Source organism: Monodelphis domestica, chromosome 5 (assembly GCF_027887165.1).
Source record: "Monodelphis domestica isolate mMonDom1 chromosome 5, mMonDom1.pri, whole genome shotgun sequence".
Lineage (NCBI taxonomy): Eukaryota > Metazoa > Chordata > Mammalia > Didelphimorphia > Didelphidae > Monodelphis > Monodelphis domestica.
Window position 1 is genome coordinate 166,995,561 of NC_077231.1, and position 16,832 is coordinate 167,012,392.

Below are 16,832 nucleotides of genomic sequence, written 5' to 3' on the forward strand. Positions count from 1 at the left end.
AGAAGGTAATATACATGAACCTCAAATGAGTCATGGCAATCTGTCTAAGGATCATCAAAAAGAAATACCATTTGTAGTCATATGAAAGACTATACATTTTATCAGTTTTTCTTTGAACTGACATCATGAAGCAAATTCTACTTTACGTGGTTATGTATTCCACAACAATACTGCTCAATTTTAGCAAATTAGTCATCAATAAAAAGGATTTAGGTCTTGGCTATACTCTGCAAAAAACAAGAAGGGAGGTGTAACAACTCATTGAATCTCAGATCAAATAAGAAGCAGCTAACCAGCTTTGTGTTAATATCACTAATTATTTTCTTCAGATCAGCATTAGAGTTAGGCAAGTATAATAACAGGAAAATCTTACAAATAAAATATCATGCTAAAGGAACTATACCTTCCAAATTTCTATAGTTTCAAAGACCCATAGTACTTTTTTTGCCTCAGGTATCCCTTCATCTAATTTGTAATTCAAATGTATTAAACTTCCCGAGCTAAATATGACAAATTAGACACGGTCTGTGAAGTTACCATTTAATGAGCTATGAACCTAGACTTTCATCTCCCCAGGAATAATTCCTTTATTACTTTTTTGTATTTTATTGCAATACAGCACAGTTTGACCTTCAAGTATGATAATTAAGCCTCCAAAATGTTATAAATTTAGAGTAGAAATAGTTTTCAATGTGTTCAAGAATATACTTATGATTAGTATGAAAGACTGCTTAATATTTCAAACAAGTTAAATTATAGACGGGGCTATGGATTAAGGTTGGGATGAAATCTTTGCCTTTCTTGATTTTTGACACTTAATGTAATGATCATCTCTCATATTTTCAAATGGGTGGAATCAAAGTAAAATCAAAATAAATCTTTAGAATGTATGATCAGGGTTCAGTGAACCACTGATTCCCTTCTCTAAAATGCTTCCTGGGCCTTTGGGAGTTTTAAGGAGACAGGGCCTGGTAAGAGAGAGGGAGGAGGAGCAGCAGCTGTAGCACAGTCCGAAGCCCAAGCAACATATGGCCAGCAAAGAACTGTCAGAGCAGTGAGGGAAAGCCGTTCAGATAAGCACAAGCTCTACTGGTGATTGGGTTGGCTGCCTCTGTGGTGAAAAATGACTCCTCTTATGGGACAGGGTGTCATCCACTCTTGACCTTCTGATCAAACACCTAAAGACATTCCAGAAACCCAACCTGGAGAAAGAGTGGCAACATTTGTGGCTTGACTAACCTTGATAGAAAACTGTAGGATAAATCTGAATTGAATTCACTAATAGTTGATGGATATCTTCTAGGAATAAGCCACTGTACAGGGAACTTCACTGGATCTTGCCTTCAAAAAATTTGTAATCTTCTGTATGTGCCTCCTCTTCCACTTAATTGACTGTTCTCACATTGCTTTCCTTTTTCTTCCCTAGTAATCAACTTTGGCTCTTCTCCTTGTCCCCCTCATTTACTCTCATTCTGATATTTCCCTGCTCCAACCTAGAATTAAGTCTCACATCCTGAATTTCATTCCCTTGACTGATCATGATATGGAGAAGACTAACCGTGCTCAAAGGCTTTGGCCAGTGGAGAATAAACCAAAGGAGTTCTACAAAGCTGGAAAGGTTGCAAAGATGGCTTGCAAAAAGTATTTTTATCTACTGTTGAAGCAACAGCTTGATTAAATGCATGCAGCTGGCTCATCATAAGAAGAGTACCCACCAAGTGAAGAGGTGGGGGCAGAGAACACAGAATCCTGTGAAAAGGACAAAAATCACAAAATGGCACTTGGATTGGTGGGTCCTTTTGGCTTTCACAGAGACAGTGAAGTGTTGAAAATGAACTAAAATAATTATCATACAGTTCTTGGTCCATGAACATTAACTTAATTTGGATAATCTTGAAGTCATTCTGGCTTAGTTTATAGAGAGAAACAACCTGGAGATCAAGTATATGTGAATTGGGACCAAGAAATGAAAAAAGCTTGTGACCTGAGTCCAGCACTAAGAGGAAGAGATAAGCTGGATCAATCTGGGCACTGGTGAAATCATCCCAAACAGCTCACTTCCTCAAAAGTCTCTCTTTTTTAACATCAATATTTTCTTACTGATTCTCTTCAGTTGCACACAGAAGAATAAAGATTTACAAATAAGATTTAGAATGAAAGGAAGTGGAAAGACACATGGCAGACCCAAGTAGACTGCAGCATGTTGCCAGTGATGACTGTTAAGTGAGAACTGGCATAAAGAGTATTGTCAAGGACACATATGACCCGAAAAAAAGGTTGGCTGGTCATTCAGTGAGAATGAGACAGCAGATGGACCATCTAAGGTTTACATTAACTCATGATATTTAATGATCTAGCCAAGGTGGTGGAGGCACAGTTAATGTTGTTAATAATGATGAATATTAGCTAACATAATTTTGGACAACCACTATGTTAAGTATTTAAAAATCCTCATATCAAATTATACTCTTCTCTCTTATATTTTCAAGAAGTTTATTTTCAAAAAACAAAACAAAGCTATGATTTTTATGTGTTTATAATATTCCTGCTGACCCATATAACTGCATAGGAATGAATTTACATTTATCTCTTCAGAATATAGGCAAATCAACCAAATAGCATAATACTTCGTATGAAGACATCTTTATTCTGTTTTTCAAAGAATTCAATGTCAAATTCTTTTCAGGTATAAATCTCAGCATTTTGACCTTTAAACTGCATAAAGCTGACACATTAAAATGTATATACTCTTGGAAATGAAGACTATCTAATTATATTTTAAATCATATCAATGTAAATACACTAACCCAAACACCCTTTGTTTACCACTGGCGACACTGAGATAAGTGCCTATTTTGCTAGGAGCCCTAAAGTGCATCTTCCACTTTAGTGATTGCCAGATCTTACTTCTTTTAGTCACATATGTTAACCTAATTGAGTCCTTTCAATTATCCTATATTCTTCCAAAATGGATTATTCTTCATTGTCCAGTCTCATGCCATCCTCTAAGGCCTCCATGCCTGCTTGTCTTTCTGTTTATGAAAATCCATGCTGACACCTACTTCTTTTTTTTAAATCTGCACTTTTCCCTGCTGAAAATAACCTCTATTTTATTGAAAATGTTCATAGTGCTATCTCAACTCTTTTGTGCATTTAGAACATTTGTGATATTCCAGAAAACTTTTATACGGGAGAAATTGATGACAGGATGTTTCTGATCTAGATATTTCTTACCCATCCCTTCGTGAAATTGCCTAAGCCTGAAACCTTCCATGCTAGAAATCCCCTGTAATCCATATAAAACTACTAAATGGTATCTCCTTCTCTATAGCACCAGAAGTGGAAAATCAATCCTGAGAAAGATTCCTAGCCCATTCTTCCAAATTGAAACATTAGCCTTTATCTATATTGTTGGGGTCAGTCCTGTTGTGTAAGTCTGGACGCAAGCCTTTTTTTCTAGATTAATTCAACAGGAACCTCTCAAACAATCAGAGAACACTTTCCTCCTTCTGCCAAAGCAAGGAGATGATCTAATCTAAATCCTGATGAGAACTCTCTGTCAACTGAATCATGGACCTATCCCAACCCCCTCAAGGGACCAATTTATTTTTTTGTCTATCTGGTGCTGATTAGCCTAGTGTAACATTTGCCTTGAATCTCTCTTTCCACATTCCCTTCTTCATCTCCCTGGGCATCTCAACTTAGATGGCTTGCCTTTCTTGTATGAGTTATATAAGTTCTTGGAAGACTTTTATATTTGTCTTTTTAATCTTAGCGTCTTATATATGGGAAGTACTTAATAAATGTTGAGATGAATTTGTTGTAATGAATTAAAACATTATTATTCATTGCAATATTGTCTGTTCTAAGAAAACCCATTTTCCACAAACCTACTGCAGTGATCTGGAACTATTCTCTGTAGTAAATCATAAGACTTGTTTGAAGGGCATATCCCTTCTATTAGAGAGTAAGCGCCTTGAAGAGTAGAGTATGTGTCATTAAAGTTTCGTAACTGAGATATGACTAGGTGATGCAGTGGATTTAGGAAGCTTGACTTGAATTTAAAACCAGTCCGTCCCAGACACTTTTTGGCTGTGTGGTCCTATACAAGTAACAGCTTCTGACTGCTTCAGTTTACAAAACTGCAAATAATAACACCTATTTTCACAATGTTGTAGAGATATTTGTGCTTAGTGTGGTACCTGGAACACAGTAGGTACTTAATAAATGGTTAGTTCCTGCCTTTGTTTGTTCCTTCCAGAATACCCAGAGACTATCCAAAACATTTGTTGAATTGAATTTTCATGATTTTAGATTAGTAAACTTGTAAAAATTAGGGAAAGCATCCATTTCCTTAGCCTTTGGCATTCAAAGAAATTTCAAGGGATATTGAGCGACTAAGGCATATACATTTATCAATTCAAGTAGACATAGTAACATCCCCTTCTGACAAATTGAAAAAGATGAATCTGCTTTGGGAAAAGCATGAATTGTTGAGAGAATGTTCATGGGAATGCCATCATAGAAATTAAACAAATGATTCCAAATAAAGATCATGTCAAATTTGTTTGGCAATAAGGAACTATATTTAATTCACATTATGTATATTGTACTTGATAATCTGTTGGAATTTGCAAAGTTTAAAAGCTCCCCACTTCCATCTTGTTCACTTGGCCAATTTGTTTTCTGTCAAGCCCTTCTCTCAGATTTAGTATGAGAGTAAACTTTAGCTTTCCCCATCCAAATGATGACAAAATCTAAAAGTTAGATGTGAATGAGGTTCATACATTATATATCATTACGATTCAATGAACTTTTAGTTGGCATACACAATCTACATTTCTCAAGTTCTTTGTTCATTATTGTGATGGTGATTTAGGGCAAAGCCAAGAGTTTAGCTTAGAGACAAAAGTCAACATTTTCTAATAATGAATTGGTTACTACTCAAGCTGACCTCTGTTCTCCAGATGGAGGAGGCATTTGTTTCTCTTTCTATACACTATCACTCAACCAACAGCAGAGGATTCTAGAGCCATTTGCAAATTATACATAGCCTTTGAGGACTCTGCAGGACACAATGGCTGTCAGGCCATGGAGTCCAACCATCTGGCCTTGTGCAACCATTTATGTATGTAGTTGTGAAATGTGCCAAGTAGCTCCCACACTAAAGGATAGGTATATACATGCCATTTATTATCTTTTTGGACTAAGTAGGATTTTAAAAACCTTGATTGTCATACTAACAGACAAGTTAATTCTTGAGGTTCAGTTTTCTCATCTGGAAAATGAGTATGTTGAGCTAGAATTATCTGAGGTCCATTTCAGATGTAAAATTCTGAATTCTATCATCATAGAAAAATAGTGAGTAGCTTTAACATCATTAGTTTATACCAGCATATACTTCTCTATAAACATTTTTAAGATCAGTTTTTTACTTCAAATACATTTTTAAAGAGATTGGCTTAATAAGGTTGCACATCATGGAATTATTCTTTATTTTACTCCATTATCTATTACAAATAGTACAGTCATTCTCTTAATATGCCATATTTCCTTCATTTCCCTTTCCCTTTATCTTTCTAATCTGTCAATGTAGTGTCCTTTTTTCTTGAGAATTTTACAAAAAGTCTATTTATAAAGGATTACACAAATACTTTACCTTTTCTGCCTTCACAATTACTGAATTTTCAAGTGCTAATTTCTTTCCTTTTGTCCATGAGAATATGAATCAAAGACTTAGTTATCTACTTTTAAATGGGATTATGCCATAGGGATAGTTCCTAGAAAGCTGGACTGCAAATCAGAAAAATCAAGAGTTTTTGGCTTATATGACTATGGATACTATATACACACACATATACACACAGAAATGTTTACAATGGAAAGTTTTTAGATTTCCATCTTTATGGGTAACACTATACAAGTTGAAAACTTCTGGTGCATTCATATAAACACTGTCTAAACAACACTGTCTTTGGAGGCACAGCTCTAGTAGAGATTTGTTTATTTCGCTGCTAGTGAGACGCTAAATGGTCCTTTCTAAAATACTTTCTTGGGAATTCCAACTTAAGCCACCCATCTTGGACCCTTTTAGATGAGGGTGGTAGAATGGAATGACTTCAAGTCCAGAATCCTAGTTTTAAGTCTAAACTCATACACACTAGGTTAAATCTCAGTTTGCTCCTCTATAAAATGAGGATAAACACACTACTTAGCTCGTAGAATTGCCTTGAGGCAAGCATTTTATAAATCTTAAACTTCCCTTATGAATACGAGTTATTTCTAAGTTTTAAAAAAGTGGATTTCCTTTAATTTCTGAAGCCTACATACCTTATAAGAGCAGTGAGTAGTTAGAACCCTCTATCCTAAAAAAATCTCCAGTGAGGTTAAATGTTTTCATTAATGATTATTTTCTTTAGCCAACAGACATTTTGAAGTTTGTGACAGGTTTAAGGAAATACCATTCTCCACTTTGGGAAAATAGTCACACTTTTTAGTTGTTTATGATTTCTCTTTTTGATAATCATTAAGTTTTTTATGTAAATATGTGTATACAGACATATTAGGGATCTATAATTGTCTACCAGGGTATATCATTCTATTTCTAAGAAGTCATTTACTCTCTACTTTTATATCGAAGACATAAAAGATCACAAGTTCTTTTTTTTTAATCAAATTTGGCTCTTTGAATTTTTTAATAAATTGATTTAGTTTCTCCTATGTTTCCCTTGATAATGTGAGACTTTAAGTTAGTTACTTTCTTCAAGCCTCACAAGGTTCAGGAACCTTTCCTCCTTTATCCTCTCATTTGCCCAGAATCCACTTGAGACAAGTGGTTATAAGAAACTAGTTACCATGGCAGGAAGGAAAAGAGGGAAGACCTCTCTTAGCTTGTACTTTACCCAGTCCAGTCAGAACCATGACTGATGACATAACATGAAAGGTAGTCTTTAACCCTAATTCTTCTAGTGAAATGGAGAATCACCAAGTCATATCACCTGTCTTGTAACTGATTCCTAAAGTCCTCCAGGTTTTACTCCAGCCCCAATTTAAATCTCTCCAGATCCCTGGGCAAGGTTATCTGAGCTATTGTTGTAGCCTAAATACCCTGGGTCTGTCATCTTCTAGACCTTAGTCTATGTCCTAGGGTGACACTTTTTCAATCAGAATATGAGCCCCTTGAAAGCAAGGGCTTATACTTTTCCTTTTTGTATCCTCAGTGATTAACATGGGCTAAGCACATAGTAAATGCTTAATAAATTAATTTTCATTCATTAATTTATTTATATAAGCTATCCCTTGTCTGCAAGAGGTTTCAAACACATGGTGGGATGCCTATAGTCCACAGCATTCCCAAAGGTACCCTGAACCAGATTAAAATGCAATTGGGAATTATTTAGCAAAATAAATTAAAATACAGTAAAACACAGATAATATTACACTTTAAAACTAAGTCAACATGTGGCCCATTGGGACCCTGAAGCATGATTTGGCAGCTCCCATTTTTTATGAGTTTGATACAACTGGTTTATAACATAGCAAAACATTACAACCTAAAAGGATAGATCATACTACTTCATTTGAAAACAAATTGAATACCTTGGTAAAAATAGTGAGGATATTATAAAAAGTTATACTTATCATAAAATGTAGCATATTCTTATTTTGTGGAATATCTGAATTCAAGAAAGTATTATTCCCTTTCATACAAAATTATTTTTTTAATCTAGCTGAGGCATAATTGGAATTACATCTTCTAGGTAACACCAGATATATGAGTATTGTATAACTACTATCTTGGTTTATATTATCTTTATAATAACATGTCTGTCATATGTTGCCTTGTTAATTAGACTATCACAATGTCAACTGTATTAGCATGAAACATCTCAGTGAGAGAAATTTTTTTCTGATTGGCCAAAATTGTTTTCCCTTATTGGTTTTTCCGATTTTTCCCTGATAGGATAATAAATCATAAATCACTGATTTAGAGTTAGAATAGAATGTAGAGGCCATCAAGTCTATACACCTTCCCATTTTATGTGCAAAGAAACTGAGGCACAGAGAAGTTAATTGTCCAAGGTCATAGACTATCAAGTATCTCAGACATGATTTGAATGAACATTCTTCTGACTCCCAAGTTCAGTGACCAATTAGTTATGACATGCCACTTCTAAAGTTATCCCAACTTCAATATTAGGTATACAATAGAACAGGTTCCCAAATTCAAACGATTAAAGACAAGATTCATTTATATATGAGCCCTAGTCCCAAAGCCCATTGGTACAGCTGGAGATAAATGTGCTGCTTTAGGGGCAAAACTAGCAAGAGGCAAGAGACTAGATTCCTTCAGTAGTCTTGAAGTCACTGAGTGATAAGTACCTTTGGGGCACATTTGATCTCTCTTGTTTAGAGGGTAGATGGGTCAGACCAACTCCATTTCAGGTCCACATGGCAAGATCTACATCTCATTTATATGCATTTTTAGTAATTGCTCTTTTTTGATAATTACAAAGTTATATAAACCTTTTCTCAATAATAGAGAATATTTGCTTATACTATTGGTACCCATTCCTTGTAATATTCATAAATGAAAGGACCATAAGAGATTACTTGAAGGGGAAAAAAAGACTAAGGAGATTAATATCTATCAATAAGGAGAGTCCTACACCAGTGAGTTTTGGGGTTGGGGTTACATATACAATAATAAATCTCTTTTTTTATTCTAGGTCTACCTGTCTCACCAAGACTAGTGTATGCCTACCTCCCTCAGTGCTGACAGGCACAGACATTTTGACCTGCTTAGCCACCATTGTTTTTTATTTTACCCTAAGCATACTTGCTGGTGTTCTCAATCCTCCTCCATTCAAATAAAATTAATTAACATCAGATTACATAAAATGAAACACTATATTTTCCACAAATTTTTCCCTGCTCATTCATCCAACCCTAACTGTAAGCAAGCTCTTTGTCTCAAAATTGTTCAAGGAATTTTGTTGGAACCCTTTGAACTTACCACATTATCTCTTTTGCCAAAGTTCTTTGTATATAGGTTCTCCCCTCCCCCAGACCCTTAAGGATCTAATCCTTGACAGTAGAGTTTGGGTTGTAGTTAACTTTTTATCTCCAGTGACAGTCTTGAAACTGATATGAGAAAATTACTGTTTATATAGTCAATATGGAGAGTTAGACTTGGAGGAAAGAGAGGCTTAGATTAGAATCCAAGGCTTATTATGCTTAAATAGAACCCAAGATAAGTTATTTGAATTAGCTATGATATAATAGTTTCATGTGTAAAATCATAATATTTGAACTAAATATTTTAGAGAGTTATTGTGAGTAAAGCACTTTGTAAACCATAAAGTGCTTTTTGGAGGTAAAATTATTATTGGAGCAGAATCAAAGCTTTTTAGAACATCTAATGTTGTCTGACATCTGATGTTTTGGATGATTTAGAAAATAATTTAGAAAATTTATTTAACATTAATTTCTTAGTATATTTAATCATTCAAAAATTAATCAACAAAATAATTTAAAATTTAAAAACTCATTTAAATTATTCATTTAGAAAATTTTGCAATGTAAAGATAATTTATATTCTTTTAAAATAATTTGAGACTTGTAAAAGCAAGAAAATGTTGTTTTATGAAAAATAACAGAAGAAACTATAAAGAACATTGTTAACATTATCTTCACAAAACATGAGCAGAATTTTAAGACTGTAGAGATATGTGGACATGGATAAGAATATGAGAACACCACTTAGTTTTGCTGCATTGACAACAAAATATTTATTTTTGCTTTTATTGTTTCTACTATTTAGTTTTTACTTTCTTGATCCAATAAAAAAACTATATTAATTTATTTGTGGTATTTTGTTGAATTTGTTGCTGCATTTTCCTAATTCAAACTTGTTTGCTAGGTTTTCAGTAATTAATGATATTGTTCCTTTTTCCTTTACCACTACAGTAAGTTCAAGTATTGACTTATACATAATCACATATCAACAAAAATTTTAATATTTTTGGTCATTTCAAATCAAAAGTCAGTTGACTAGTTGGTCACTGGAAATATAATCTTATGTAAAGATGCTTAAATCAGGATGCTTTAAGGATTAAGCGGCTATAGAGAGCCCTGAATTCAAATGCACCTTAGAGGTTTTCTGTCAGTTAATATTTCCTTTTAATGTGTCTGTGTGTATATTTGATATCACAAGCCAGGAAGCTAGTGTGAATTGTCCCCCTCTTGTAGACTAATGAAGCATTACCATGTTCATATAGAAATTGGGTAATTACTACCCATAAAATGAATTAGTATAAAATAGAGATAGCATGAATAAAACAAATCTAGCAAGAATAACTATGAATAAGTGTATAGTGATCAAATTTTAGCAAGTGACAAAACTGTGATGGAATTTGAGTGGTAAATTGAACTCTGTCTTGGGGTGATAACCAGTTTATATTAAAATGCTCATTTCTAACATAATGAAAGACTTCATCAGAATAATATTGCAAATTGTCTTTAGAAACTATTATTTCCTTCTTATGTTATGATCTGCATATTTAACCTTTTTACAGTCTGAACTTCTCTTAAAAACCAATGAAATGATCAATGCCAAGTTCTTATCAGATGTCAAATGACATCAGCAGCATGAAGAATTTTCATCTGTCTTGTGTGCATGTATGTATGAGACATATTTATAACATTATGTATGAGCAGAAAAGAAAATGAATCCATAATCCATAATATATTTAAAGCCCCTAATATCAACTTCTCTCAACATCATCAAGCAATATTAATAACATATTCCCTCTGTGCTCAAGACTGCAACATCTTCCACTTATAATGTGGAGACAGATAAAATAGTTGAAATTCATTAAAGTTCAGTAACTCTTACCTCCTTGTTCACACAACTGCTGGGCTAAGGCATCCTTAAATATAACTTGGCCTCTGTGAGTAGCTGTAGCCCTGGAGACAAAGAGGAAAGAGTTCAAAGTTTGCAATGAGTTTCAGTTTAAATTAAATAAATGACTAAAAAGATTTAATACTCTAAAATTTCTGTGGTTTCTTTCCATATCCAAGAACAGAATCTACATGAATATGATGATAACTAATAGTTAACCTTTTGATGAAAAGCCCACTCTACTTCAAGGAGTGAAAACTTGAGGATTTTTCCATGTAATAAGACCTACCTATCAACCAGAGTTGATAGGGCCCAGAAGTAGTCTATAAGAACCCAAGATTCACTTTATACCATTAAGAAACTCTGAAGTAAGATTTTGATGGAGATTAAATTTAGATAGGCTTAGAGATTGAACGTGAGGTAACATAGGTACAGAGTATACCAGATGAGGAAATTCCCTGTGTTATAAATGTATCTTGTTCTGTTCTCCTAACTACCTCTCCCCTTTCTAGTTACTAGAGTAAGTTTATGAGTTGCCAGTATAAAGTAACAATTTGATATTGTTAAATCATTTTTAAGCCCTGTATAACTCTTTATGGTCCTAGTGGGGTTTTCTTGGTAAAAACTTTGGAGTAATTTGCCATGCCCATTTTATAGATGAAGAAAACAAAATTTTAGTGACTTTCCCAGGGTCACACATGCTAGTAAGTGTCTCAGACTGGATTTCAACTCATCCTCCTGACTCCAGGTCCACTCTATGCACTGTGCCACCTAGCTACTGGCCAAAATAATATTAGCAGGAAATAAGATTGCAGAGGGAAATGTCGAAGTCACTTATATACTATCTTATAGATCAAAAGAGCATAATAGCTACTTTCTGGATTGTATCTTATGTTAACTAGACATCACAACCTGTGAATATATGCTGAAATAGTGGAAGTCTACTAGATCTAGCTGTGAGGACCTTTGGGTCCTGCTCACTAACATGCTTTGCAAGCCTCAGATAAGCTCCAGAAATCCACAGTAAGATCAGCAGAACATCAAAGTTGCTGATAACTTTGAGAAGATGTGGATATGTGTTAATAAACCAATCCCAAAGTGTCCTGGATAAGAGCTTATCTTTCCTGCACCAAAACCCTGTAACAATAAGATCCCAAGCTCCTTTTCTCAATTTCTTTCATCTCTATCTGGGTCTATGTTGTCAAGTGCTCCTCATTCTTATCCATGGTTTCATGAGCAACTTTCTGTGTCTCCTTCCTTCCCACACTGCCTGCCTTCTTCTACTACCCCATTCCTGTCTCATATCTGCCTCTGAACCACTGTATCATTTTGTCTCTATACATTCTTTGCTATTTGACTCCATACTCTTTGTGCCTTATCAAAGTTTGATTGAAGCATTATTTACTGCTGCCCCCATAGTTTTTCCCCAATGAACTGGGTGTGCCTGCTCCCACCTAATAATTTCATAAATTAATCAGAAATTCACTCCCTCTATCACTGCAGTTGGGCACTTTCTCTGAAATTTAAAGGGAGAAATGAGAAATTAAGTTATTTTCCTGAGTAGTGTCACAGATATCACCTGTAATAATAACATGAACCAGAGAAGAGAAGCTATTTAATGACAATAATAGGAATTGCCTTTACTAGAATTGAAACCAGTTGTGACTTCTATGTGAAGTGCCAGGCTTTGAAGAAAAAGAATATTGACTCTTAGGAGGGACTTTTGATGTCGTGGGTGTAGAGGTAGATCAGGACTTCTCTGGAGATCTGGGTTTGAGTTCTAGCTCTGCTCCTTACTAGTTTGATGACCTTGAACAAATGTCTGATACTTAAACTTGTCTTCAAAATGGGGATATCTTTATTTACTTTTTCTAACTCAGTGATCATGAAGTAATACCTGCAAAATCCTAACTGTCAATCAATAGGCTTTTATTAAGCATTTACTAAGTGCCAGGTGCCACACTAAGCCCTGGAGATATGATGCCTTTACTCAAAGAGTTCATATTCCAATGGGGGAGAAAATATACATGCACCAAATGACTATAGCTATCACCATTGATGGGACTGAATGAGTCTAAATGCAGATTAAAGCATACCATTTTTCAATTTATTTCCTATATGAATTTTTCTCTAGTTTAAGTGATATTTGTCTTCTTTCACAATTTGACAAACATGGAAATAAGGTTTGCATGATAACGCATGTACAATCTATTCTCACATTACTTGCCATCTTGGGGAGTGGGAAGGGGTAGGAGGGAGAGAGTAGATTGAGAAATATTAGAAAATGGTTATTAAAATTGTATTTAGTTTGAATTTGGCCTCCAAATACATCCTACCTATGTGACCCTGGACAAGTCACAACCCAAATTCCCCAGCCTTTATTGGTCTTCTGCCTTGGAACCAAACCTTAGTATCAATTCTAAGAAGTTAATGTGTTTTTTAAAATTGTATCTACATGTTATCTGGAAATGTCAAAAATGAGAGGAAAAGAAAATAGAGATGAATTAGCATGTACAAGGTAAATTCTGAGAGAGAAGGTAAACTCAAAGAGAAGGTAAACTCCTAGTATATGGCATGGAGGGGAACAGAAAAAAATCTCCCCGAGTAGGTTAGACCTTGAGTCAACTATAAAAAGGTGGGAAAGTGGTGGGGTGGGGGAGGGATGGAGACAGAGATAGAGACAGAGAGAGAAAGATGGCTTGATTGATTCCAGGTCAGAGATGTCAAGTATACAGCCTGAACCAGATCCAAATTTAAATGTGAAATATTTAATAAAATCAAGGAAAATAGAACAACACAGATAATGTTAATATGTGGTCTGCCAAGTCAAATAAGTGGCCTGCAGGAATCCTTACATATGCATTAGTGGTCCATTTCTTTTTGAGTTTGACATCAATGTTATAAGCTTTAGAAACAGATTGGGAGAAGGAATGTTATGTGCAAGCAAGAGTTAGTAAAGCTGGATTGGAAAGTGTTTGAGGAAGAAAGACGTAAGAAGAATGGGAAGGTAACCCAAATAAGATACTTCACATTTGATCTTGGTAGATAACGAGCCACTAGAGTTTATTGAATTGGGGGGGGCATGTGACATGGACAAACATGTGTCACAAAGGGTTATTTGGGCAGCTTTGTGGGTGGAGGGAAAGATGAGAGGTAGAAAGACAAATTGAGAGGAGGGTTATTGTAATAATCCAGAAAAGAGGCTATGATATCCTAAAATGATGGATGTGTAAGTGGAGAGAAGTCTATGAAAGATGTCATAGTGGAAGAAATTAAAAGGTTTGGCAACAAAATATCAGTAACTAAATGAATAAAATAAAGAAACTTAATTTTAGAAAATCTACTGCAAAGTGTGGGATTGATGTTTCCTCAGAGTGGGGAACTCCCTGCACTGAGGCAGTCAGCAAGTAGATTTAATAATTAAGTCATAGTGAGTTGCCCAATGTGCAGAGAGATTAAATGACTCGCCCAGGATCATGACAACAAAGCAGGATGAACCCATGTTGCCCTAACTGTAAGTTCTCTCCTACACAATGCTATCTCTACCCTTGAAAAATGTTAATATATAAATTTTTATGCTACTCAGGTGTGAGCAAGACCACATGCTGAAGTGTTAATGGAACATCTTCCTCTTAAGAAATACATTTTAACAGGGGTCTCCTGAAGACAGTTATTTAACCAAAAGGAATTACTTTAAGAGTAAGAATTTCAAGTAATTTGATTAAAGTTACATTTCAATAGGCAGGTTTTCCTTAATGCTTATTATGTAAGTAGCCTATAAAAAGAGCAAAAAACGATCCTTAATTATCACTTGGTAGACATTTAATAAATATTTGTTGATTATTTTAAGTACTATTGAAATTAGAGATAAAAATTATTCCTATCTTAAAAGGTTCTAGTATGGCCTATGATACCCTCTGAAGAGAGGAATCTTTTGAACTGGCTGCTGGCAGCTTGAACAGAGGACTGAGGACTCACTTGGATCCACTGGACCTGTTTTGGACAGTTTTCATCTGAAGATCCTGGCCCATTTGATTGGACTCCACTTGTAAGATTTGGTTATTGGGGAAACTTATTGATTTAGCTTAGATAAGAGAGGTTGAGATAGATTTATAGAAATTAGTGTTTAAGATTAATTGTAATAATTCTCCTAACCCCTTTTCCTTCCTCCCTTTCCCAAACAATAAATCTGATTTTTATACGTTTCCTTCTTGTTCATTCCCCTACCAAATTCCACTATTACAGTATCAGGCACAATATTGTATTTTATGAAATACTCTCAGTTGATTCTTAAGATAAGGTAGATACTGCTATTGCCTCCAGTTTATAATGGAAGAAACTGAGGCAAAGTGGTTAAGTTACTTGCCCAGGGGTCACACTACCAGTAAGTATCCAAGGCTAGATTTGAACTCAGGATTTTCTGACTCCAGGACCAGCAGGAACCACAAGATAGCTGTCTCATAGGGTGTAAAACACTAATTTGGAGCCAAAAACCTAAGGTTCAAAGCTCTGCTCTATTTCTTACTCATGAGACTTAAGGTAAATCCCTTAACCTCTTTGGAGCTCATTTCCCCATGTGTAAATTTAAAGTTTTGGACTAGATCATTTCCTTTTTTTTTTAACCCTTACCCTCAGTCTTACAAGGCAGAAAAGCAGCAAGGGTGAGGCAATTGGATTTAAGTGACTTGCCTAATGTCATACAACTAGGAAGTTTCTGAGGCCACATTTGAATCCAGGTTCATCCAACTCTAGATCTAGTGTTAAACCCACTGTTATGTCTCACTGGATTATTTCTTATAGTCTTTAATTCATCATTCTATAAATATAGTTGCTGGATATTCCTGAGGATATTTATCATCTAGCAGCCAGGTTATTCTTAAGTAAATTAGTAGTCTAGATATGCCTTTCCCCAAACCAAGCAAAAGAAAATGTACTCTTCAAAAGTAACTTTTTAGAACACTAGAATTCCGCAAGGAAAACCTCTTTAATGGTTTTGCTGTTTTAAATACCTTTCTATTAAGTGGTAAGCATGTTTGAGGCTGCCTCAGAGGTATCCTTAGGCAAGACAAAAACAGTACAGCTAAAATAGCACACTAATTCCAAAGGTGACCTTAGAGAGATGTAAAGTAAAAAAATCACCTTATTGGTTTGCTGGTGAATTAATGGGAATTTGTGTATGTCTTAGTGTAAACACATTTGTAAACATGTTTTTTTTAATGTTCAATACATTGTTCTGAGCTCAAATTGTATATATCTCACAATGTCAAAAGCAATGGAAGTTGAGTGAGGAGATCCGAGGTCCAGGACTGGTCTGGCCATTAATTAACTATGTTGGCCCTAACCATATCTGTTGGTCATCATTAGCTGCCTCCTTTTGTTTTCATGTCTATGTGAAAGGTATGATTTCAGCATTAATTTAAAGACAGCAATCTAGGAGCCAAGACTTGTCTCAGGTTGCCAATCTGTTAGTTGATCCCACCATGTAAAAAATATTCCCAATTGCCCTCTCACCCTGACAGAACATACAGACATGTAAGATTCCACAATTAAATCTCATTACTCTGGGGCCACCAATGAGACCACCCGGTTTCTGGGCAAGCGACCAAAGTCCTAGACTCTGAGCTAAGAACATACACTTTATGAAAGGGAAGAAAAAGGGAAGATTGCTAAGACTGCCAAGAATGGGTCAAGCTGGTACAACTGTGTGACCACAAAATAAGTCAGACAAGATAATTCCGTTTCTGGGCTCCTACACTGGAAGAATTCTGAAGGATAACCAACAAAGCCTATTTCCAGCCCAATGGTTTTCCTATTACCTCAGTCTCCTTGGTGGCGAGGTATTGTTCCTATTTGATATTCTAAACAGCCAATGTAACTATCTGACTTGGCACTCACAGGTGTTCCTTTTTGGGCAAATGCCCAATTTGGA

General features: G+C 35.2%; 1 protein-coding gene across 1 annotated transcript in view; it reads right to left on the reverse strand.

Annotated features, from left to right (window-relative positions):
* RELN (reelin) overlaps positions 1–16,832 on the reverse strand; it is a 539,202-nt gene that overhangs the window by 331,470 nt on the left and 190,900 nt on the right. The window contains exon 4 of the mRNA XM_003342005.3: positions 10,898–10,968. Coding sequence (XP_003342053.2) covers positions 10,898–10,968 — 71 coding nt within the window. The remainder of the gene's footprint in view (positions 1–10,897; positions 10,969–16,832) is intronic.